The sequence below is a fragment of the Chelonus insularis genome, unplaced genomic scaffold (genome assembly GCF_013357705.1).
Source record: "Chelonus insularis isolate UGA/USDA-ARS -01 unplaced genomic scaffold, ASM1335770v1 contig_148_pilon, whole genome shotgun sequence".
In the NCBI taxonomy this organism is placed as follows: domain Eukaryota; kingdom Metazoa; phylum Arthropoda; class Insecta; order Hymenoptera; family Braconidae; genus Chelonus; species Chelonus insularis.
The window spans coordinates 79,540-104,816 of NW_023276389.1; the positions used below are offsets into that span (position 1 = coordinate 79,540).

General features: G+C 27.5%; 2 protein-coding genes across 17 annotated transcripts in view; one reads left to right on the forward strand and one right to left on the reverse strand.

Moving 5' to 3' along the window:
• LOC118063802 (uncharacterized) overlaps positions 1-19,978 on the reverse strand; it is a 76,134-nt gene extending 56,156 nt beyond the window's left edge. For 13 of the 15 annotated variants that reach the window (XR_004689982.1, XR_004689981.1, XR_004689980.1 and 10 more), the window contains exons 1-2: positions 19,824-19,978; positions 18,089-18,458 (exon numbers count right to left, since the gene is read on the reverse strand). Coding sequence is in view for 4 of the 15 variants with exons in the window: in XM_035077955.1 (XP_034933846.1) it covers positions 18,089-18,238 (150 nt within the window). In the remaining 11 variants the exon portion in view is untranslated. Of the gene's footprint in view, positions 1-18,088; positions 18,459-19,690 lie in introns of all 15 variants that reach the window. The other 2 variants (XR_004689976.1, XR_004689977.1) reach the window with 2 other exon arrangements.
• Positions 19,979-20,669: 691 nt separating this feature from the next.
• FER (tyrosine-protein kinase Fer) lies at positions 20,670-25,227 on the forward strand. Of its 2 annotated transcripts, XM_035077948.1 has the most exons (13): positions 20,670-21,228; positions 21,299-21,472; positions 21,560-21,656; positions 21,741-21,936; positions 22,182-22,319; positions 22,403-22,612; positions 22,697-22,880; positions 22,987-23,157; positions 23,369-23,596; positions 23,954-24,130; positions 24,204-24,693; positions 24,812-24,934; positions 25,021-25,227. In XM_035077948.1, exons 1-13 carry the CDS (start codon positions 21,016-21,018, stop codon positions 25,167-25,169), a joined length of 2,550 nt encoding a protein of 849 aa, XP_034933839.1. In that variant the 5' UTR covers positions 20,670-21,015; the 3' UTR covers positions 25,170-25,227. The 2 variants fall into 2 exon arrangements, with proteins under 2 accessions (XP_034933839.1, XP_034933840.1); XM_035077949.1 differs by lacking the exon at positions 22,987-23,157.
• The last annotated feature ends 50 nt before the right edge of the window (positions 25,228-25,277 follow it).

A 25,277-nucleotide genomic window follows, 5' to 3' on the forward strand; every position in this document is an offset into this window, starting at 1 on the left:
ATTAATTCAAAAACCTTGGTGTGAAAATAAGTAAACTTTTTTTAACAGTGGCTTTACATATCTTTATCTTTTATTACTCAAGCACTAAAATGATGTTTATCACAAAAAATTTTTGCCATATAGTATTGTAATATACTTTAAACGCTAAGTAGTTCAAGGTAGAACTTGAGATATCGTAAATAATAAATTTTATGATATTTTTTTCAAATAAATTTTTTAAATGGTCAAACTTTTTTTAAAATTTCAATAAATTGATTATATAAACATTTTCATAGTTTGTTTGTGTTTAAATTTCAAAATGATCATTTAGTTCATCACTATATAGTTCTGTTAAATTAACAATTTAACGATGTTTTTAAAAAATTCAAATTTAAAAATTTTTTTTGTATTAGCAGTACCAAACGAACAGGAATCAAATTTATTTATATTGAAAAATATTAAATATTTATAAAATTATTAATAAAATATTTTACTGTTGCAAGCATTTGTCTTTTATTAAATTTTTATCAACAATATCGAACAAATTGCATTCTGTGTAAAAAAAAAACAGATGCTGTTATAATGACATTATGGAACTGCTATAGACATAATAAAATAAAATAAATTTTATGTCTTTTTATTTCTATAAATTATTAGAGTACATCATTTTATTAACGATCGATAATCAAGTTATTTTTATCAAATGACAAGTCAATAATAAAAGTTATTTGTTTTGGTACACATCATTAAAAAAAATAACTTTTAATCATTGTAAGCAGGGTCCATTATGGTATTGGTGTACAGTTTTGTTTTTTTTTAGCTTGTGAAATTTTACATTAGAAAAAATGTCTACATAATTACATGTAAAGTTACATACATGCTCACCCATATTCATCTATTCGAAAGTCGTGTAATATGGTTCTAAACACTTGAAAACCTCGAGAAAACCAAATTTAGAATTTTTGAAATGGATGCCATTGGCCAATTAGTAAAACTTTCTTTTGTGGGAATACATTTGATCCGAAGAAATTTTCAATTATTTAAAAAAAATTTATATCCCTGATTGAATACATAGTTTTACTAAAAAGGAATATACTGAGAAAATCATTTCCAATATCCGATTGGATAGCAAAATACTACTCCTTGATGAGCAGAATTAGTATAACATATATAACTATTCCATATATGGAATAGTAAGACCAAGTAAAATTTTTACAGCCCGCATGTTGGTATTAATTCAATATAGAAGTAACTTATATTAACACAAATTGTAACATTAACGTAATCTGATGAACATTCTGCTCGATGATGTAATTATAATATTACCGAGTTTCTCTAGTTAAAAATATAAAATGACTGTAAATAAATGATCAAGAATTAGATCCACTCAATATCGCTGTAATTTTGAACTTTATCTATCATTTCAATTTAGGTATTTGAGATATTTACTTTTGCTTCTATGGTTCATTGTCGATCAGTAATTGGTGGTCCATATATATATATGTATATATATATATTATTTTATATGTAATTTATTTAAGCAAAAGATGAATCGAAATGAAGTGAGAGGGTGAAATCGAACACAAGCTACATTATGACCTTTTAGACGCCGACAAGTCTACTGCATGACGTCAACGAGCTAAAAACTTTATATATGAAATCATGTAAATTTAAGGTATGGTTTTAACCATTTTTCTAAGACTATGTTTGTTGATTTAATGATAGTTTTTTTTCTCTTTCTCAATATATCAAAAAATATTATTTAACGATTTTATGCTTCTGATAATAATAAAAAAAAACTGCTATTACAATTGAATGACTATTCTGCTTTCGAATAGTCTTTGAGAAAAAACAGTAATTTGTATAAAACTTTTGAACCAATGTGTATGTAAAGTTCATGTATTTTTGTACATACTAGGGATGTATATATAGTCTCGTTGTTCTATTTCAAGATATACGAAATGTGAGAAGAAAAACAAAGAAGAACAAAAGCATCATACCATGCATATACTAAGTGTATCTGCAATAACTTTTATCTAATAAAAACTTAAACAGTAGTTTATAATGCATCCATCAAATGAAATTGGTAAAGAATTGATATTTTAATTTATTCTCGAAATATCTAAAATAAAAAAAGTTCACAAACATAAGCAGATATTTTTATAATAACATTTATTACATACTTCAATGTTGACTAAATCGTAAGACCTTTTCTCTAAAAACTCACATTGCTTACAATATTGTACAATAATAACTTATTATTAATCATAAGGAAAATATAATAATCTAGCAAATCGAAATGGTCAACTCTACCTAAATTTGCAAATATGTCTCTTTAACATGAAATCCACCAAATACAACTATAAGAACTTTACGTTTAATTTTCCGTACACGAATAAGAATTTTTCTTGCATTTTACTAAGCAGCCCAGTAAATTTTATTGGGTCACTCCAGTAATGTGGGACCATATGTGTATCCATAGTTTTTGTACGTAACTATGACTGCTATATTAAATATTTAATATACGAATAAAAAAATAATATTAAAATCAATATCAATTCATCTCAAAAATATTGATCTCATACAATTAATTCGCATCAACAGATAAAAAACTTCAAGATTTTAACAAAATATTCATTGAGCGACTTATTGAACCGTTTATTGTGTTGCATTTATATGGGTACATTTTATTATGTGGCTTAACATCAAGAGTACCAATGATGATCATTATCAAATGCTGTTATTATTATGGATACTTGTATATCATCTAAAATCATTAATTAATAGAGAGACAAGTCTCTATGAAATTTAAATCAAATTGATACCATTTTTTACTATTTATATGAACTCATCATGACCGTTTTGTGAGTACCTCAGTTAGACCAAATTGAAAGCAACTGATGACATACATGATTGAGTGTAGATTGTCAAAATATCAGATCAAGTAAATCATAGAAAATTTGTACTAAAAATCGATAGTTTAGTTTCAGCGTTATATGATTTCATTACAAAAATTAAATATTCTTACATGTATGCCTATTACGATGATAAAAATGTTTGACTCATATTTTCCTCATATTATAAGCATGCCGTGATGGTTTTAAAAACACCATATACTCCTACAAATATACTTGTGTAAATGACGAATATTTTTAAATCATATTTTCGTCATATTCACAGCATACGATGATTACATTTGAAGCGTTAAATATGTACACATATATACTTCTCTAAATAAGAATTATTTTCAAATCATGATTACTTCATCAAATGATCAAAATGTGACACTACTAGAGAAATCGGTATGATAGATATATGCAGTAAAATTATTTATTACATTTTTTATTTAACACCTGAATAATATTAAATAATACAAATATAAAACATAATTATCATTAACATTAAAATATATTAAATACTTTCATGATTATTTAAAAATATAAATGTAATTATATTATAATGTTAGAGGATATGAAATACAAAAAAACTTTCTTACTAATAATTATTAGATTGATCTTAATACAAAATGCAGAGTAGCCAGGGATTTAATTTCAATGTTCTTTCGTTTAAATTTTAATCCATCATTGCTTCATTATCTTCGTCATCTGACAATAAATATGAATCTTCCTCATTTTGGCCTCTGTTTGCCCTCTTCTTCTTTAAAGCTTTCGAAATTTGTTTATAAGATCGTAGGACCTCGGAGAAATTCGAAGTGAATTCATTCAAAGTGAACGTTTTAATTTTCTTAATTCTTTTTGCTGCACCTGTAACATTATCATGTTTTCTTTAAAAATAGTAGTCATAAATAATAAAGTCGAGTATGACTATAGTGTTAATATCATTATAATAATTAATCAGGTATAATATATCAAATATACTTACTCATAAACACTTTCATCATTTTTGTTCCTTTAAATTTCTTTTTTGGCGAACTATTTGGTCCTGATTTACCAGTCCATGTAAATTTGAATAATGAAAATCTTGCCGAGAACTTTGATACTCTAAAGAACAGAACGCTTCCAAGTACAAGACGAAACTGAGGGTTTGTTGAAATAAAATAACAGATAAATATTGAATATTTCGTGGAAAGGGAATATTTAAACAAATGTCTATACAAGACATAAGATTTGTCCTAAAGGATCCAGTTAAAAAAAATGAAACACGTGTTCATAGTCTCTAAGAGCACGAATCAATCCTTGAAAAGTAATAAAATTTGTTGCCAGACGTACGGTTGGGATTTCCCTGTAATAGACCGATTGTAAAATCCAGCATGTTCAAACATGTTTAAGTACAATGCAGCCATACAAAGAGTGCATTGGATAGTTTTTTTAAGTTTACATAATAGTTTATGTATAAATAAATAAAAGTGAGCAGAATTCATTTTTACTTAGAGCAGTACTCTGCTTGGTCCTAGTTTTTATAGCATATTTTAAAATACTATTGAGGTAACGCGTATTACCCATACAATTACTTATTTTTTAGAATGAAATCATGCTGGGTAACAGAGTTTATGTCATCAACTTTAGGCTGTATACACCGTTAATTGATGTGGAAGTGCCAAAAACAGGCATTTAAATGTATAAGTAATACAATGCATATTAAAAAAATGCTCATTTTCTACTGTTGATATGAAATGCAATTTTCAATGTACAAAACTATCAGTAATGTTAAAAATTGGATCGTAGTTTTATTATTCGTAAAAATGTTGTAAAAATCTGTGTTTTCGTTATTTCCAAAAAAATAGTCATTCTTTCATCATTAAATAAACCAAATATGCTTCTAATGAAACATTCAATAATGCTGACATATAATGAATTCATTTCATTTAACAATTTTGAAGCAAAAATGAGTATCCTCGTTGTTGATAAAAAAATATTCATTTCTTCATCACCAGATGTATCAAATATGCGTCAAAGAAAATACACCATAGTGTTTTGAAAAAATGACCCCACCATTTATGACAGTTTTCAAAGGAAAATGCATATTTTTTTTTTCACCAGAGAAATACTCATTTATGCATCATCACATGTATCAAATATGCATTTTAAAATACTGTGAATGTTAATTAAATCAAATGAATACACTCCATGATGTATCCTTGAAGTATATGTAAGAAAATTGAAGTATGCATTATTTTAACTGAAATTATACTCATTATATGCCTTTAATTTGTATACATTTTGCTTGAACATATTTTAATATATAACAATGCATACAAATTAACAAAAAATTGTAATCATGACTTTCAATCATGTCATGACGATCATGATTTTCTATCTGGGTAGGGCATTTTGGAAAACTGAGATTTACAGTGTAATATATGGACAACTTCTTTATGAAGTAAAAGTTACTGATTTCGTTCAGTAATCTTGGAACTTGAAACTTACTGAGCGAAACAGTAAGCTGTGCATTCGAATTCGTAATTTTCATACAAAAATATAGTCAATGTTACTATTGCCGTTTATCACATTTACTTTTTAAGTATGTCCTTGTATAAATATTAAATATAGTACATTTCACACCTAGGGAGAAAAAGTAGACTAGCTTAAATCACGTGTAAAATTACAACCCAAGCCGAAGGCGAGAGTAGTAAACAAGTGGTTTAAGCTAGTCTACTTTTCTTCCCAAGGTGTAAAATGTACTAATATCTTTTCAACTTTGACTGTATACAGTAAAACTATTAACAGTTATAACTATCAAAGTAAAAGCTATACACTGAAAAAATTTTGTATTTTGGGGATATTTTTAACTGTTATTTATGGTGACATTTTCTACTGTAAAAAATTTTTTTTTTACACATCTTATGCATGTTAGAAAATTATTCGCCATCAGAAACGATATTTCTTGCACTATTATTATATCACAAATTTAGTGAACAAACGCCTCAACTCAAAACAGTTCTACGTTTTTCATACAAACTGACCAACTTGATCGTTCCTCGAAGAAGTTTAAGAAAATAGTAAAATTTAATATGCACAGACCTCAAATGTATCCGAAAAGTGTATAATTTTAAATAGAAGGCGAATGATTATTTTGTTACCAGAGTCAGAATTTTACTCTTATTTTGCTGCTGAACCTTCTGATTTGGAATGATTTAAAATAATTTCTAATAGTTAGTAATGGTGAGGAAATATTTTCTATAATATTTAATTGTTTATAACAATACATTATTATATTTATTATGATTATTTTATTACTACCGAGTATTTTTTTTTATTATTTTGTATATTTTAGTTAATTTTTCATTATAGGATTGAGTTACCAGTAATAGTATTCCATTTATAATATTAATTATTGTGGATTTAAATAAGTAGAAAAAAAAAAAATTTATAAATTCAACACAGCGCAGTGAATGCAGGGACCTGGACTCGATCTCTCGACGTTAAGCAAAATTTCTCGTGTACAAAACTTGGATGGGTGACCGCCGGGAACACCAACGATTTTTCTCTACGACCTGCTGGACCCTCTGCAGAACATAGCTTTGTCACAGTACAACAAAAATTTCTTGACTGTTGATAAATTTACATAATTATTAAGGAACATAATGTAATCGATTCAATCCATATTTTATTGTGGATTACATGGTTTTCTTAATATATAATGACATAATATTGAAATGTGGTTAAGATTTGATTCCCTTTCTTGCGGAATTTTTATTAATAAAAGATATGCATGAAGCAAAAAATGCCATTATAAAAGAAGAATTGATTAATATGATAATTATGATTGATATAAGGTTAATTGGCGTTGTACATGCCGATTTGTTAACTGCTTAAAATTATTTTTTAACTGTTAAGAAATATTTCTTTACATGAAATTTATTTATAATAAAGCAACTGATGTGCTCATGACCAAGGCTTTTCCACTACTATCAAATATTTATTAACAAATATCTTCTATCAGTCCAGGCATGTAGAGAAGATTTTTTGGAAGGCCATAGACTAGTTTTTGTCTATATAAATTGTTTCCAACAATTGATTTGTTATAAAAATTGAAAACGGGATCTATGTATGAATGAATTCTAATTTTTCGAACGAGAAATTTTTTCTTTTACTGAAAAAAAGTTACTAATCATGTAAAATAACTAGAACCGAACTTTTTTGTTCATAATAATACGTATTTGAATTTAGTCCATTCAAACAATGAAATTTGTGGTGAACGAGCAAAAATTGAATCTCACGATGAAACTCGAATATTCTCTATCTATTATACTATTGATACACGAACTTATTACTCTTCTTTTAATTCCATTACAAAGCATTATATATGTTTCTGGAATTGGTCAGAGTATAATATGGTTTTGAGTTTTCATGCATTAATTCTTTTAATTAAATACTGTTCATACGTGTTGAATAATAACTACGTGGACAAAGTTGTGAGTATAAGCTAGTATAAAATGGCATTTTATGCTCATTAACAAAAATTATCACTATCACAGATAAAAGTTTAATAAATGTTAAAATTAAGTTTTTGGTTAATATGTGGAACAATAACTTTCTTATTTTTCATTATGATATAAAACTACCGGAAACTCTTGTATGTAGAAGCAATTTCAGATAAGGTCAATTGTCGTCATTGCTACTTTTTCAGGCTATTATATGCCATCATACAATAACTTATAATTAATGTGGTGTGAATTACAAATAATTTTATGAACCAAAAAGGTTATGACACAAGAACAAATATGATAAGGGTATACAGAATGAATAAAAATATTGAAAAAAATTTTTTTCATATTGATAAACATTTATTGAACAACAATGTTTATTCGAAATTTTTAATTGTCAAGTTAATCAATAACTTATTGGTTTAAAAAATTATTTATAATGAAAAAGATATTATATAAAGCATGAATTGACTCTTTGTATTTGATTCATCTATAGACAGGCTAAATGGTTCTTCCGGTAACGACAACCAAGTTGAAAGGTCGTGAAGGTTATAAATATTACCAAAGCTGTGGCGTTCGTGTATAACTATCTCGGTTAAATTTCAACTTCCTATAGGACCCAATGAATCTACGACAATTGGTCTAATATATTCTCACTATCATAAAATAAACTATTTGATTTGTTTGTTGAATTTAAAATTCTTTTAAACATAAAGATTAACAAGTAATTTAGAAAAATAGGCCTGCGTTTAGTTGTGTCCTGACGACGAACTTCCCATAAATTGAAATCCGTAGTTTTGTCATCTTTTTTTTTTTTTTTGCTTATAACAAATTTTTTGTTGTTATAAAAAATATAAAATTGTTTAATCACATAAAATAATGAATGAAAATATTTTATTGATATTTATCGAATATTATCATAGTAATGATAATTGAACAAATTAAAATCATTTTCAATTGTTTTTAACAAATTGAATTTGTTATAAACAATACATTATTGTCTAGTCATATAAGTTATTAATAACCATATTATATTGACCTCATTTGTCAATAATGTTAATCATCTAGTAAGTAGAATTTATCTCATCAAAAACAGCCTCCTCATTCTGGGCTGTACAAAAATGTGCGCCAAACATAAATAACGACAATGATGGAATTACAAAAAATCTTAAAATAATTGAACGCCAATTATTTAAATCAACAATATTTAAAATGAATTATTTTCTTCGGGGGGTTTTTTTTTTTTGAAAAAAAATTTAGTACGTTTAATGACACAATAAACATAACAACCAAAAACTTGGCGTGACTGTTATTTATTAATTGGCTTAAATATTTTCAATATTTTCACAATTTCATGTTTTTATAAAATCTTACCAGTCACGCCAAGTTTTTGGTTGTTATGTTTATTGTGTCATTAAACGTACTAAATTTTTTTTCAAAAAAAAAAAAAAACCCCCCGAAGAAAATAATTCATTTTAAATATTGTTGATTTAAATAATTGGCGTTCAATTATTTTAAGATTTTTTGTAATTCCATCATTGTCGTTATTTATGTTTGGCGCACATTTTTGTACAGCCCAGAATGAGGAGGCTGTTTTTGATGAGATTTCACCATTTTTTGTACATATCAACTGAAAAGGGATATTAAAAAAAAATAAATCTGTTCAGAAAATATTTTAATCATTTGTATATTCGCGCTCGAGCAAAATTAACTTGTTACCAACTTTATAATCTGTTAGTGAGAGAACTTCATAGCAATTAAAAACTCTGATCATCTACTTGATAAAAAAAACGTATGATCGCTCCATGAATAAGCTCTCATTTTACTCAATTTTTGCGCAACGAAATTTTTTCAATTTCGTATATTATGAATGAAGCAATGATAATACTTCATCGTATGCTTAATAAAAAGTCAACGATCGCTTTCCGAGCAAATTCTTAATTTCAGCCCATGTTTATGTTATAATAAGAAAAAAATTTTAAATTTAAAAATTATAACCTGCAAAAATCATCTTATAATTTGTATAGAGACACGGCAGTGCCTCGTCGAGACGTAAGGGCTAAATGGCGGCGATTTATGCTTGGCGCACGAGACACTACCGTATCTCTTGATTTCAAATGTCTTCTTTACTCAACTTATTATGCACTCTTTTTGTGATAAAAAAAACGACTGGACCGAATTTGTTCAAACTTCTTTCAGATTTTCTTCAGTATATTAAAATTATTTTATTATCTTCAAAATGAAATTTGTCCGAAGTCAATGTCTTCAGTGGTTCTCGGGATATCAAAAACGAAAAAAAACCTGACATACGCACTCACGCACCCACGTACATACATGCATACAGCTATGTTTAAACGTTTTAATATGCTTTTCAATGTCTCAAAACGTAAAAATATGATAAAATTACGAATTTTAAAGATCAACCCCATTACATTAACTTCCTAATTGAAAGTTAATAAGTAATTTAATCTTCTCTAGTCTTCTGCTTTAAAATAAATTGTTTTAATACCAAATGAAGATTTTTATTATTGACTTACAAAAGAATTAAATTTATTACTCGACATCAAACGTGTCAAATTCATAATTTGAATTATTATAAACATTACGTGGGTAAGTTATTTAAAGCTGATAATAAATTTATAATACTAATTGTAAGTATATATTATTTGCTCAAGAAGATTGGCTTTTTATAGAGATAATTAGATTCTTATAAAAGTTTTTAAGAACATCAATGTTTATAACTGAAAGCCAAACAATTGTGGAAAATGCTATTTTTCAATTATTGAAATTTATTTATCACATTTTATTCGAACCTAGAATATTTAATATGCATTGATCAATACTATGTAGTAAATTGGTATAACCGAGAAAAATATTTATCGAATTACACTTTTTAAATTAAACTTAAAAAAAATTCTTAACAGATTAATTAATCTTATTAGATATAAATGAATACTTTCATTAACCAAACTTGTCAGAGTCACCTAAGCATTCAACATATAAAGCTTCAAGTTCGTTGACGGCTCGGTCAATGTACACCGAATTACCTGTATACACGTTAACTATGTAACTATAATATATAAAATGAATGCAGAATAAAGATAAGAAAACATAAAGAAATATGAAAGAGAAGAAAAAAAAACAGCGAAAGAAGAGAAAAGAAGTGCCAGTCTGGTTAGAAGTTGAGTAGAGCGTAACTGAGAAGCACCAAACCGCATCAGCCATATGCTTACACGTTAGACCGAAAAAATACAATATTTAAAAATAAAAAGTGAAACTCATTTTATTGATAAATTTCATTTGGCATAAATATATACAACTGAAACATTGAAACACTATAATTAGTAATATTGATAATTTTTCGATTAAAAAAAAACTAGAAATATAACGCGCGCTGTCTCAAATCAATGACGTAAAAAATTATTTAATTTTTATTTTTATTTATTTTGAAAATTTAAAAATGAAATTGACCAATCAACGCACGAATAAAATGGTTACGCTTTTCTGATTGGTCGATTTAATTTTGTAATCTTTAGTTATTGTTTTTTGGTATTTTTTATAGTAATTTAAAAATTTTTTTTGTTACTATCATTATTGAATTATAATCTCAATGATTTTATAAAAAAAAATATTATAAATATTTAATTATAATTAAATATTATATATATTATATATATATTCACACGAACGGTTTTTGTAATTGTATCTCTTTGTCTGACAGTAAGTCATTAGTTTTAATAGATATATATAATAGCCAAATTATACCAAAGACGATTTGCCGATATAAAAAAAAAATAATATATTTATCGAAAGAACAAAATAAATTATCACTTGCTAACTTAGTTGTTTCTGTGAATAGAACACATAGTAGATGGACGCTTTCTCTTAATGTGAAAGAGAGACAGATATCGCATTTGTCTCCTGACTTTCTCTCATCAACCGAATAGGCAAACATGCATATCATTTAATATTAACATTATCGTTATCGCTTTTAGAATCCTCCAAACTATTGAAACTTACAGACCTAAATAATTTCAAATTTGAAAAAGCATAACTTAATATAATCAAACTCTGAAGACTAAACAAAATGATTTTGAATCGACATTCATTATGTAACTAAGATTAGGTTAAAGTAACACATAAAAGAATATTGTGTATTAAGCGATTTAAGTAGATTATTATTGTATACGGCCAACACCAACCAAATTCTACAGCGTATGCGCATGAATGGATAGTAAGCACTCTCACGATTCGTACTGAAAAAATCATCACTCCACTACATAAATTTCTCATTATAACTTGCATCTCCCCCTATCAAAAAAAACAACTGTTTTACGGATTAACTGTAAATAAAAATGTAGTTCAGGTTATGATATGAATACTTCACTTCAGACATAAAAAGATAGACCGATCAATATGCTTCGGAAAACGGTGAAAATGAAAAGTTCGTTAAACATTAACCAATTTCGCTCATCAGGTTATTGTTTGTGACGACCGACTTCAGTAAGCATTTGTGATTACATGTTATATTATACTTGTTTGTTCATTAAAAAATTGCTTTATTTCATTAAATATCTCATCTTAAAAACAACGCATTGGAGATCAAGACATGATCCTAAATGCATGTAATTTTTAGAGTTTTTTACGAGAAAAAAAAAGAAACCAGTCTTAACTCTTTACGACTAATAATTCTTAAAATATTTAATTGTTTATATGAACAGTACCACCGGAAGCTATATTTATGCCAAATGTATGAAACAACTTGGCATTAATAAGTGTCATTAATTTTTTATTAAAAAAATAGAAAGTACAAATTAAATAGAATTTGTCATAATACATGTAATGGCATGTTTGGCCGGAACTCTCAAAACGGTCGATTTTCAGCGCGCTTTCGGAGCGCCGTATATTTTTACCTGACCAAGATAGAGAGATGCTCTCGCGAACTTTTTCCTATTACCATTCTTGCTACGTAAACGATAAAAGGTCAGAACACGCAATTTGCTAAACTTTAAGGCTCGATAAACAATTGTAATCATTGTTCCCTAGTAAATAAAATTCGTACAGATACTCTCCCCACAAAAAATCTACAACCAAAACATTTTTATTTTTATTATGTAAGGAATGTATCGGAAGATAGGGCTCACAAAATTATGACTACTGAACTAATAGTCGTTTAGACTAGAGAAGAAGGTAGGATTATGGTCAAATTATTCATATAGTCTATTTGTTTATTCTGCGAGCACCGTACGTCTTCCATCAGCTAGCTCACAACAATATTGAAAAATAATTTCTTGGCGATAAACAAAAACAGAAAAGTGATTATTGATGATAATTTAACAGAGTAAAATGTAATTAAAGAAAAACAAAAAGTGACCTTTAATCCTAATTTTTTCTTTAGTTAAAAGAAATCGGAAAAAAACAAATTGTATCATTCGAGCAAATTCAAGATGTTTTTTTTAACAATTGTTGAACTATTCATCAATCAAAACTTAATAGACTACAAGTATGTAAGAAATTTTTATACTCATCATCATAGTATATTAAAATAAGATCTCTGTGATTATCATGTTGTCAAAATTCATTCTCAGTAACTGAAATTGAGGTCAATTAGGAATTTATTACATAAATAATTTAACAACAATCAAACGCTTTCTGACGATATGTAGAAAATATATATGTATATATATATGTATCAGTAAAGAAATGTAGACAGGCAATATCGATCTTTCTATTTAGCTCTCAGCTATCTAGGTTAGCACTTACATTACAAAAAACAGTATTTTATCACAAGACTTATTATCTTTTTTTATTTTCTTTTAAACTAAATCAACGGTTTATTCAAGTTGTTTTCATTAGATAATAATTTATCTTTTAGTACGAGTTGCACTGCAAACCCAAGTGTTTAGAAATTGAACATTTGAAGTGTTTTTAACGTGAAACATCGTAAACGAACTATGACAATTTTATCGTCGACTTTTAAATGCTTTTTGTCGTTTACCAAAATACTATAATTAGCTTATGGTTCACAACATTGTAAACACATATATGTTTAATTATTAAACATCTTAAGTGATCTATCACTAAACACTTGATTTTTCCGGATTTGCAGTATGACTAATTGAATTTTTGTATTAATACAATAAAAATCAGAATTTCAAATTTCAATTTCATAAATTTACTGAACAAATTACCAAAGTTGAATTAATTCAGTAAAAAAATTGTACTGATTTTCAAAAAATGTGTAACTAAAATCGCATATGGCCATTAGAATAATTATATATATATATATATATATAAATGATAATGACATAAATTTAATTTTAAATCCCTATTTGATTGTCGATAACGGCATTATAGCAGGCAAGGCAAAGTGAGCTATATGTCCCTGACATGAGAGCATGAAAAGCTGTGTGGAGGTGGTCTAACAAGGATAAACCTGATTGTAGGGTAGATGAGAGCTTGCAGTGTTAGCATGACCACATTCGTATCGACCCACGACTCTGCATCCATCTTGGCTACCCCACTTCAAAAGGCACACCGACTAATACTGATTTTATACTACGCAACGCTTACTTTGCCCATGAAAATATTAAAAAACAAAATTTATCTACTTGTATATCTGTCATAAACGAACTATAGAAGTTTTGTAGAAAAATTTTAAACGTTTCTAGCCGTTTATAAAAGTGCTATAGTTTGTTTAAGGCATTCACCATTGTAAACACTTTGGTATTTAATTATTAAATCCCATTAGCCAAATCAACGCAAGATTAACAGCAGACTTACGTATGTCCACCCATGTTTGTCATTAACGTATGTGTTGTCGTGTTTCTGAAGCAGACAATCGTAAGATTTTCGTGAGGAAGTTTAACGTCAAAAATAAATGGTAATCTGACTAAAACAAGAAACAGACGAACCTTAGTCTAACGAAAATTCTTATGTCAGAGCTAACTATTAGGGAACACTTAAATATTTCCGGATTTACAGTGTTACTTGTTTCAAATATTACGAGTATTCAGTTAATATAAATTATTTTACAAACATCATTTTTATGCAACAAGGGATATAGTGTGAAATGACCATGGAATAAACAATGGCTCAGAATATCTGAACTGAACATAGTGAATGTCCCATTTTCTTTTCATAAATGAGATTTTGTACACTTGACCAAAATAAAAAGTTGTTTAATATATTCTTTGGCATACCCTTACGTAAACTTCGATTAAGAAACACGTTTATTGTAATAGTCCCTCGCAGTTTCTGGGGGCTGCAATTTCAGTTGAAAACGGTTGAAATTCGGTTCGATTATTTAACCGTAATTTAACCTTTTTTTCAGTTCATAGAAACCGCGAGGGGTGTCTCGAGCGCCAAGTATGAATAACGGTGACGAAGGCACTACCATGTCTCTACTCTGCTCGAATCAGCTCTTTTGAGGTTATGCTTTTTAAAATTCCTGATTTCCCTGCAATAATGAGATAAACTTTATTGAAAAATATTTGAAAAACCCATTAATTAATTACGAAAATAAATTGCGATCGTTATTGTGTCCTAAAAATCATTCATTTAAGAAAATAAAAGTTGGCCACGCCCCTTGGACAGCACTTTAAGTAAAAAGAATCTTTTTCCTCAACAATATGACTTTTTTTTATAAAGTTGGTACTACTATGAAGTTGCTGCATGACTATGGAAATAATTATGTTGGTCAAAAACGAAGGAATTACTGAGGTACCAAATTACAAATGTAAATAAGTTTTTGTTCAAAAAATTACTCATATCCTGAGAACAGTAATAAGAGATAGAACAAAAGTAATGGAATGTTGGGGGAGTGTATCCCAGCTTGGCCACAAATATGATTAAAGTTTACAAAAAAGTAGTATTTTGATAGAGGGAAGAACGTAATAGTGACGTCAAGTTTTTTGTGAATAAATTACAATCAAAATTACTAAATTTGTTTCGATGTGATCGTTTTCGTATTTTTTAATTTTTAACTTGATTTACGTTTGCTTATTGATTTTTATGTAAATGTATTTTTTAAAAAAATGTTTCCCTATCTACAATTATCTTTGTTATATGTAGCAAAGTACATAATTTTTGTAAGAATAAATAATTAATTGAATCTTAATGAACATAATACATTTAGAAATTAGAATACTTGGCCCTTAATGATCTAAGAACGTTTTGTATTATTTTGAATGATATAGTTTTATGATAATAGTGTTTTATGAACGATGGTTATCGTCTTCGTCTTTCATGCTAAAGCGCTGTTTTTGGTTAGATTTTACTTTACTAACATTTTTCTCGTGGAAAAAAATACCATGTTTTACTCCCATCATACGAAATAGACTATTTTCTGTTCACGCAGAATAAAATTTATTTCTGGTATCAAACAGTTGAAAAATATGTTATGTATCTAATTTTAATAACAATGTACTAAAATTCATTTTAACTTTATTTTGTGTTTTTCTTTGTTGATGATTAATGATCAAAAAATTTTGACTGTTTTTAGCGAACGTATTTCACTGTACCACTCAAACATCCTTGTTTCAACATTTTGCTCCTTTCAGCCAGATTCTCACAGACACATAATGTATGTTCTTATTAAACTCAATTTAGTGGTTTATGTTTTTTGAAAAACGAGAGACATGTTTAACCACTAAAGAAGTCATTATTTTTGTTTTTGAAACGCCTCAATATTAATCATAGTTTATAGATACATATTCTACAACATGTGAACTACAACAAAAAGTTCATATGATATGCAGTACAATGCATTAAAGACATATAACATACTCACGTAGGTTATCTGTATACAATAGGTTTTCCACTAATGTTGGCTGCAAAGCAATTTTCATAAAAGTAAAATTAAAAAATTGCTTATCACTTGTTTTTAAATGGAATAGTACATAAGTGGAAGAAGCTACTGTAATGAAAAATTATTACATGTGTATAACTGCTATGTATACTTCCACTGAAAACAAATTTTTGAAAACACGAATTCAAATAATAGGAAAAAAATTGACAATTAGAAAAAAAATGAATAAGATATTTGAAACATTTTTGAGGGTAAGTTAAAGTGTAATAGAAAAGGGGATGAAAGTTGCTTATTCTCATGAAAAAAAAGTGTAGACTTAACTTAAATGGAAACGCACTCTTTGTGCAATTTCATCGGCTCTTGGTGTATCTGTTTACTTCAAAGAGCACTTTTTTCACGTCAATTTTTTTTCCATCCCAAGAGAGTTTATAAATCTGAGAGGGAAAATAATATGTACTGAGTTCAACGACCCTTTAACACGCATACGATGTAGAATAAATAAAGGGCATCTCTTTGCTCCACAGGGGGTACATTGAAATTTTCTCAAGACAAGAAGAGACAACGAAGCGTGAAGTGCAATGACCTTGCTTGTGGCCTATCTGAAAATCGGACATTCTATCATTATTTCACTAAATTTTCCATAAAATATGCACACTTTAATGATAGAAATTTAAACTTTTTAATAATATGAAAATAGATAGTTATAAAACTTATTAATATATTTATTGTAAAAGTCTAAATTTACTTTAAACCAACTGAATATATTTAATGCACATAAAAGAATTATATTGAAAATAAAAATACATTAAATTACAAAATGGTCGATAAATGAGGAGAAAATAAAAGGTCTCAAAGGTACTTTATTATATTGTAGTGTAGTAACGCATGTAATTACGAACTCACATGATTACTCCCTATAATGTTGAAACACATCGAACCGAAAATTATCCTTCATCTGTGAATAATTGTCACTTGCCCTCATACTCAGCTCTGACGTTAGAATTTTTGTCCAACTTATGTCCGTCTATTTCTTTTCTAAATTACATTGCCATTTATTTCTGACATTAAATTTCCTGACGAAAATCTTACGTCTGTCTGCTTCAGAACAATGACATAAGTCTGCCGTCAGTCTTACATTTATTTAGCTACTAGGGAGATGGTCTTTTGTTTAAAAATTAATTGTAAGTATAAAATTACAAAATAACAAGAATGAAAGACATGCAGGGCTAATAGACCCTCGTCATTACTTGAACAACCAATTTCGTTATTTTTTTTTAATATATTAGTAGTCATTATGTTGACTTCAATTGAACGAAAAATAATTTAATCTATTGAATTTTCAACAAAATACTTGTAATAAAATGGTATCCTATTTTAAATATATTCTGTAAATTAAAAACACTTATAGAATAAATCGTTGATTGATACTTTAAAACAATACTTCAAATATAAATTATTATATTAAAAAACGAATCTATTCCAAGATAATTCATTCTTTTAATTAATTATTCAAGACTTATGTTAGGTCAATAAAAGTAAATGCTGCAGATCAAAATAATATTATGTGAAAAACTATTTTTTCTTCTTTTTTGTCTCTTCCAGTCTCATAAAGGTTTTATTATTTCAAGGAACAGCTGCTATATTTTTTATTTTGTTTGGTTGTGCGTACGATCAATATTCATACGCACGTTTTTAAGAGAATTTCATACTGAATTAAATGTTAGACTTGTAACTCATGTTCATATAAAGTTGACAGCATTTTTTTTACAGAGTTCAACTTAACAAAATATAATTAAGTTGTTTTATATTATTGAGTGATAATTTATGAAATAATATCTCTAAAGTATGAATTATTTCATAATGAAGTTAATCGTAAATAATTAGACGTATAGTATAAACCTGAAATCACTAACCTGTTTTCCAGAACGTGGAAGAGTTTCCATATTTGTTCCAGTAACAACAGGAGCTTTTTCTGTAGTACCATTTTGTTGTACATCATCAGTGGCGCTCAGATCGTTGTTTTCACCCTCGCCACCACCTTTCCTTTCTTCGACACCCGTCATCCTGGAATCTTATTTTTACCCACCCTCAGAAATTTACTAAGCTGAAAAAAACTATTTCTCTAACACAAGCCACTTTGTTTTTAAAATATTCTAGTGATCTTTCCAGTTTTTTATATTTGTTGCTATAATGTCTATCTTTGATTAGTCTAGATCCTTCCACTTATAATTTTGTTCTCATGATTACACTCTTTATGTTTTTCAATTTTCGATACGAAATTACCTAAAACATGGTTTAATAAATCATTAGAAATAATATGAATAAATGGTTCAAATCAATCACCAATGATAACAAAAAATAATATAATTTAATTTGAGCTTGTTTAATTCGAGTACGTTTTAAAATGTTTAAAAACTGTATTCATTTCCAAATTTTATTCTTCAAAAAATTAAAACAAAAAATATTCTTTGTAATTTTAAGGGTGAGAAAATTCAGGCATATTTGATTTATTTAGTATTACATTTTTGTATTGTACACAAAATATTATGTATTTATGTAATTTTTTTCACTAAATATAAGTACAAAAAATGACAAGTCTACGTTTCGGAGAAAAAATATTTCTGATCAACAGTGAATTTTGGATTGTCGTAAGTAATTAATTTATTAAGACACCTCTTAAGTATGGAATTAACTTACAAAAACTCAAAATTTAATATCGAATAGAAATATTTCAACTTCTAAATTTCGAAATGTAGACTTATGCGCAAAAAGGAAAACAATTCACTGCATCGCAGCCGATTAAAGTCTATTCAAAGTAATAATCTTCTAATTTATTTAGTTTTCACAAATATAGTCATATTTTATTCCATTTTATGTACTTAAAAAAATATCTTTCAATTATTCTCTAGTTTTACTTAAATGCGTGCATTACGTTTTCTGATTGGAATTTCGTACATGATAAAAATGAAACTTAGCTCAAAATAAATCTGCGAATGAGAAACCTTGAAAGAAACCGCACCCGATTAATCGACATTTCTTTTAAAGCAGTATAAAATAATTTCATGAGTTTTTTTTAAATGTAATTTACCCAATATAATAAAAATTATTATTTAAAATTTTTAACAGAAAAATATTTATGTATAATCAATCAACAAGAAATTTTTTCATCAAATTCATTATTAACAAAAATTTTGAGAATATCATTTAGGAATTAAATTTTTATTATTATTGTTAATTATTCTCTTTTCGTAAATAACTCAAAAGAATGATGTACGATACAGTTAGAAAGTAATTGGAGCTAACGCCGGATCATGACAACAATAATGCACCACTATGCCGGATCGATTTTAGATTTGTTCTCTTAGTCGTTTTTTCCGTAAAGTGGACATACAGACTTCATATTGTTTCTCAAAAAAAATTTAAACCATCCAATTTTATAATAAATGGAAATAGCGATGATTGTATAATTGATAATTAATTTAAAACAAAAAAAGGTAATTAATTTATTAAGGTACGTTACGAGTTAAGTTATCGATGACGGAGAAAACTAAAGAAAATCACCCGGACAACAGGATTATAAAAAGTTCATCATTTTTCTATTATTTGACTGAATGTTTGAGTAATATCGAATAAATATGCAATAGAAACCTTTCAAAGCACTTTTTTACTAAAAGTCATTGTTCGACAACACACTTTCTTCACTAAAGTCACTCGTTTTGTTTTCGTAATTTTAATTTTCATGAACTTGTTAGTTCCTAATATAATTCCATCTAATGTCGACATACGACTATATACTTGCAAAGACTACTCTCCTCAACAGTAATTCTAAAAAGTTTTGATCAAGTTCTCGGTTCTACACCGCTTAAAGCGCCTCTTACGGTCAAATTTTGCTCGTTCTATTCTTCACACTTTTTAAATTGACTTGAATGACAATTTTTTTTATTCATTTATACATTACTCATACATTTTTGAAGTTTATGAATTAATTTTTATTATTAAAAATATCATAATTTATTATTATTATAATTTAACAATAATTATACTACATATTGTGAAAAAATAATAATTAATTTTACCTCGTAAATGATTATTTTTAACTATGTTTTTTTGTTAATTGTTGCAATAAAATGTAAGATTTACAAAAAGGAGATAACTGTTATTGTACAATGTAGTTCCTATACAATTACGACATGGAGAGGAAAGCATTTCTGAATTCAAAGATGATCTTTTCCTATGAATTTCTAAATCTCATCAAACCTGTTTTCTAAGAGGAAAATATTTTGAATATTCTGTATGCATTCAGAGGTCCTTATAATATAGGAAAATTCTTTCATAATAAACATAAATACAATAATAATAGCAACAGCGGAAAATGAAGACACGTGCAATGCATTTTTTTTTGTTAACAACAGAGAGCAGCACAACTGAATTTAACTTGTATTTTACTTTCACTTCATATCACTTGTAACATCTGTTATTTCGGTATATATGGTTGTGGCGGTATTTCCTTAAGGTGGGTAAGATTTTCATCAAATCAATAAGTTTCTAGTAAATGTGAACGTAAATAAATGATATCTTAGCATTCAAGATATATAAAATTGATGAAAAGTGTGATTATAAGTATATTAATAAATTTGAAAAAAATATATGCATAATATAAATAAATAATTTAGCACAAAATGAAATGTTTGTTACTGCATCGTGGGAGACTGTCTCCTATTTAAAGTGCTCACGTCAGATTACAGCAGATTTATAGGCATGAGTTAAATCTGATCACGTTACCGTTTTTAATTAAAGCAACATTGAATATCAAGTGAATTCTTGATAAAGAAAATAGATTATGGGATTCTCTACGAGTCTACAAGGGCAAGCTTCTCATGAAGCTTTGCTTGGAAGACAAGATGCTGAAATAAAACTTTTGGAAACAATGAAAAGGTGTCTCACAATCAAAGTGAAATCTGATCGTGACTATGCTTCAACCATTTCATCTTTAAGTATTCAAGGAAAAAAAGTTGAAAGACTGGATGATTTAACTGGCAGCTTAATAACACAGGTAAATTTAATATTAAAAATGATTTGATTATAATTGAATATTAAATTTTATTATTGATAATAAATTAAAGAGCTGGCGGGATATTATGGATTCAATTGATCAGACTGCTAAATTAATTAAACAACAAGCAGACTCTATGGAAAATGACGTGATAGAACAAATTGCTAGTCTTTATGCTGATCGACGGAGAGCAAAAAAACTTTATCAAGAAGAACAAGCATGGCTTAATAATCAGTTTCAGCAGGTATTGTTGATGAATTGTTTCTATGCATCTTTTTCATGAAGAATCAATAAAATTTAGTATATCTTATATCATATTTTATTTTTACAGTTAAGTGATGATGTAGCAAGAAAAAAAGCAGAATATCAAAAAAATTTAGAAGTGTATAAATTAGCTAGATCTAGGTTTGAAGAACATTATGTTAAGTGTAAGTGTTTTGAGATAATTTGCTGAATATTAACAAAAAACAATGATAAAAATTTAATTTTCATTTTTATATATGAATTTATAGCTGGAAGAGGAGGAAGAAAATTAGATGATGTTCGAGAAAAATACCAGAAAGCTTGTCGAAAACTCCATCTTACCCATAATGAATACGTACTTTTACTTGGAGCAGTAGCTGAATGTGAACATGATTTGAAGACTTGTTATTTGCCAAGTCTTTTACGCCGACAACAAACTATTCATGAAGAATTCATTGTAGTTTGGTAAGAAACAAAAATTTTTTCCGATCTATCAGAATAAGTCGAAAAATAATATTTTAAAAAATAACAGAATAAAAATAAAAGTTTATATTGAATTTTGATTAAAAGTAAGTTTACTATTTACATGCAATCCAAAATAGAAAAGGTAAAATTAAAAAACTATGTTTATTATTTTACCAGTTAATCATTTTCTTATTCTTATATTTATAGTCATCTGATCGTATGATTATTTTTATTATAATTTATAGGAAACGAATTTTACAAGATACTGTCAAGTACTCTGACTTTACTTCGGAAAAATTTTTAGAAATTCATGCGCAAGTAAAGGCTGCCGTAGATTCTATAAAACCACTTGAAGAATATAAAGAGTTTATTGGAAAACATAGGTATAATTTTTTTTATCTTCTTTTTTAATTGCTTTACTATTATTTCTTTTTATTTTATTATATTATGTTTCAACTGACATTAGAACACGTCCAATATCTCCTCTACGATTCAATTTTGATGAAAATTTAGTTGATGATACTTCAGGAAAATTATTGCCTAATAAATTGACTGTAGATAATTTAACAATAGATTGGTTACGCAGCCGATTAAATGAACTCGAAAGTTCTCTTAAAGTAACACAGCAAAGTCGACAAGCTGCACAGGTATCACCAGAAAATAATTGTGATCTTAGGTATCTAAATTATTCTAACGATACTCTTAAACTAAATATATGAAATTATTGCTATGAATTAATTGAATTACCAATTATTTATAGGATGACGATTTCAGATTATTCAAAAGAAAGAGAAGAATTACGATTAAGATGTCAAGAGAAAAAGTTACAGCGACAAGTAGAAGTGATTCGAGGAGCATTAAATGAATTAGGGTGTGAAGAACTGCCGTCAGGATGTGATCTTTCCATGGAAGGATCGTTTGCAGAACCATCTTTACCAATTAAGGTAAACTAAACTACTAATTAAAACAATATTTCTCTATGGTAGTCGTTTATTATATACTAGGATTTTGAGAACTTGGTAGAATGGAAGAATAACTTAAACGTTACAGAAAAACACAGTTGCGCATTACGGTATGTTTACACTGAGACGAAATCAACGATTTATGACATTGATAAAAAGTCCATTTAAATCTTTGCCATCAATGAATGATAATAAAAATGATGTCATTCGTGCAAACAGCGTGGGATCGTCTGTCAAACCGATTCAAATTCTTAATTCAGTATGTTCCTAATTGCACGAAATTTTGATAAACATTTAACATTGTATAATGATTTTTCCTACTAAAAGAAGTTTTTTCTCCACGCCAAACGTTTTTCTCTTTTCATCGTCGAAATTAAAATGTGGATTAACAATAATTGTAATAAAAGTTATAATAACTAAATTTTTTCAATTACTAATAAAACTATTTTATTTTTATAAATAATGTTTAGAGTCCTTGTGAAATAAATAATTCCAATAATAGTAACCAAAAAGGAAATGGAGGATTAATGGATGAAGAATGGTTTCACGGAGTACTTCCTCGGGAAGAAGTTGTGAGACTTCTTGTATCAGAAGGTGATTTTTTAGTTCGTGAAACAATGCGAAACGACGAATGCCAAATTGTTTTATCTGTCTGCTGGGATAGTCATAAACATTTTATAGTTCAAACTACTCCTGAGGTAATAAATTACTTAAAAAATTTGTTGAACTTATATTTTACTTACACACAGAATTTATGAATTGAATACATATATCGAATGTTGAAATTCAGATTACAATTAAATTAACTCTTAACTTTTATATCAAAAGTCTTATTACTTGATGGATCAATATTTATTTTAACAAAATATAATTTAAAATATTGCAATGAGTTTGCAAATTTTTTTTTAATAAACTAAAATTAATAAAGAAATTAGTTAAATGTCTAGATTATTTAGGTGAATGAAAAAAATTATGAAAAATTCATACAATTTTTTTTTATATTAATAATATATAGATGTATATTTATGAGTATAGATTGTTTTTCTATCATTTAGGGTTATTATAGATTCGAAGGACCCACATTTCCATCAATTCCAGAATTAATAATGCATCAATGGAAATCAGGATTACCAGTAACTAGTCGATCTGGTGCTATTTTGAAAACACCAATTCTGCGTGAACGATGGGAATTAAATAATGATGATGTAATTCTCTTAGAGAAAATAGGACGTGTAAGTATTTAAAAATAAAATAAACACTTGTACGAAAGACAATCTTCTACAATATGTATTATTAATGATATAGGGTAATTTTGGAGACGTATATAAAGCTCAATTGAAGCCTTGTAAAAGTGAAGTAGCTGTAAAAACATGTAAAGTAACTCTTCCTGATGAACAAAAAAGGAAATTTTTACAAGAAGGTCGAATATTGAAACAATATGATCATCCAAATATTGTTAAATTGATTGGTATTTGTGTGCAAAAACAGCCCATAATGATTGTTATGGAACTTGTTCCTGGAGGTTCTTTATTAACTTATTTGAGAAAAAATGTAGCTACGATTACACAAAAAGAACAATTTCAAATGTGTAAAGATGCAGCAGCTGGAATGAGCTATTTAGAATCTAAATTTTGTATTCATCGTGATTTAGCGGCAAGAAATTGTTTGGTTGGTTATGATTGTACAGTTAAAATATCTGATTTTGGAATGTCCCGAGAAGAAGAAGAATATATTGTTTCGGATGGAATGAAACAAATTCCTATCAAGTGGACAGCTCCGGAAGCTCTCAATTTCGGTAACTTGAACATACTTTGATGATGATAATATCATTCTGGGTTTATGTAATTAAATTTATTTTTGATTTAATCATAGATTTAAATTATGTTTTTTTTAAATATTCAAAACATTAACAGGAAAATATACTTCTCTTTGTGATGTTTGGAGTTATGGAGTATTGATGTGGGAAATTTTTTCCAAAGGTGGAAATCCTTATAGTGGAATGTCAAACTCTCAAGCACGAGAAAAAATAGACGCAGGTAATCTTTGAAAAATCGTTTGAAATAACAGTTGAAGAAAACATTCTACACTTTTTGTTGATTAATAAAAATCTTTTCTATCCAAGGCTACAGATTGCCTGCCCCTGACGGAACACCTGATGAAATTTACCGTTTGATGCTTCGGTGTTGGGAGTATGAACCAGAAAAAAGACCGCACTTTGACCAAATTTATACTGTTATTGAAACACTTTGCCAAACTTATATTTCGGTATAAATTGTTTAATAATTGTATTACATTCTATACTGAAAATGATATTTTTTTCTGAATATCATAGGTAACGATGCAATTTAATCCCCTCTCTCTCCTCCGATGACTGAAATT

Coding starts and splice junctions, on each gene's coding strand:
- FER (XM_035077948.1), top strand. CDS start 21,016: ATGGGATTCTCTACGAGTCTACAAGGGCAAGCTTCTCATGAAGCTTTG. Junction 21,657..21,740: donor TGAAGAACATTATGTTAAGT/GTAAGTGTTTTG, acceptor ATGAATTTATAG/CTGGAAGAGGAGGAAGAAAA. Junction 21,937..22,181: donor GAAGAATTCATTGTAGTTTG/GTAAGAAACAAA, acceptor TATAATTTATAG/GAAACGAATTTTACAAGATA.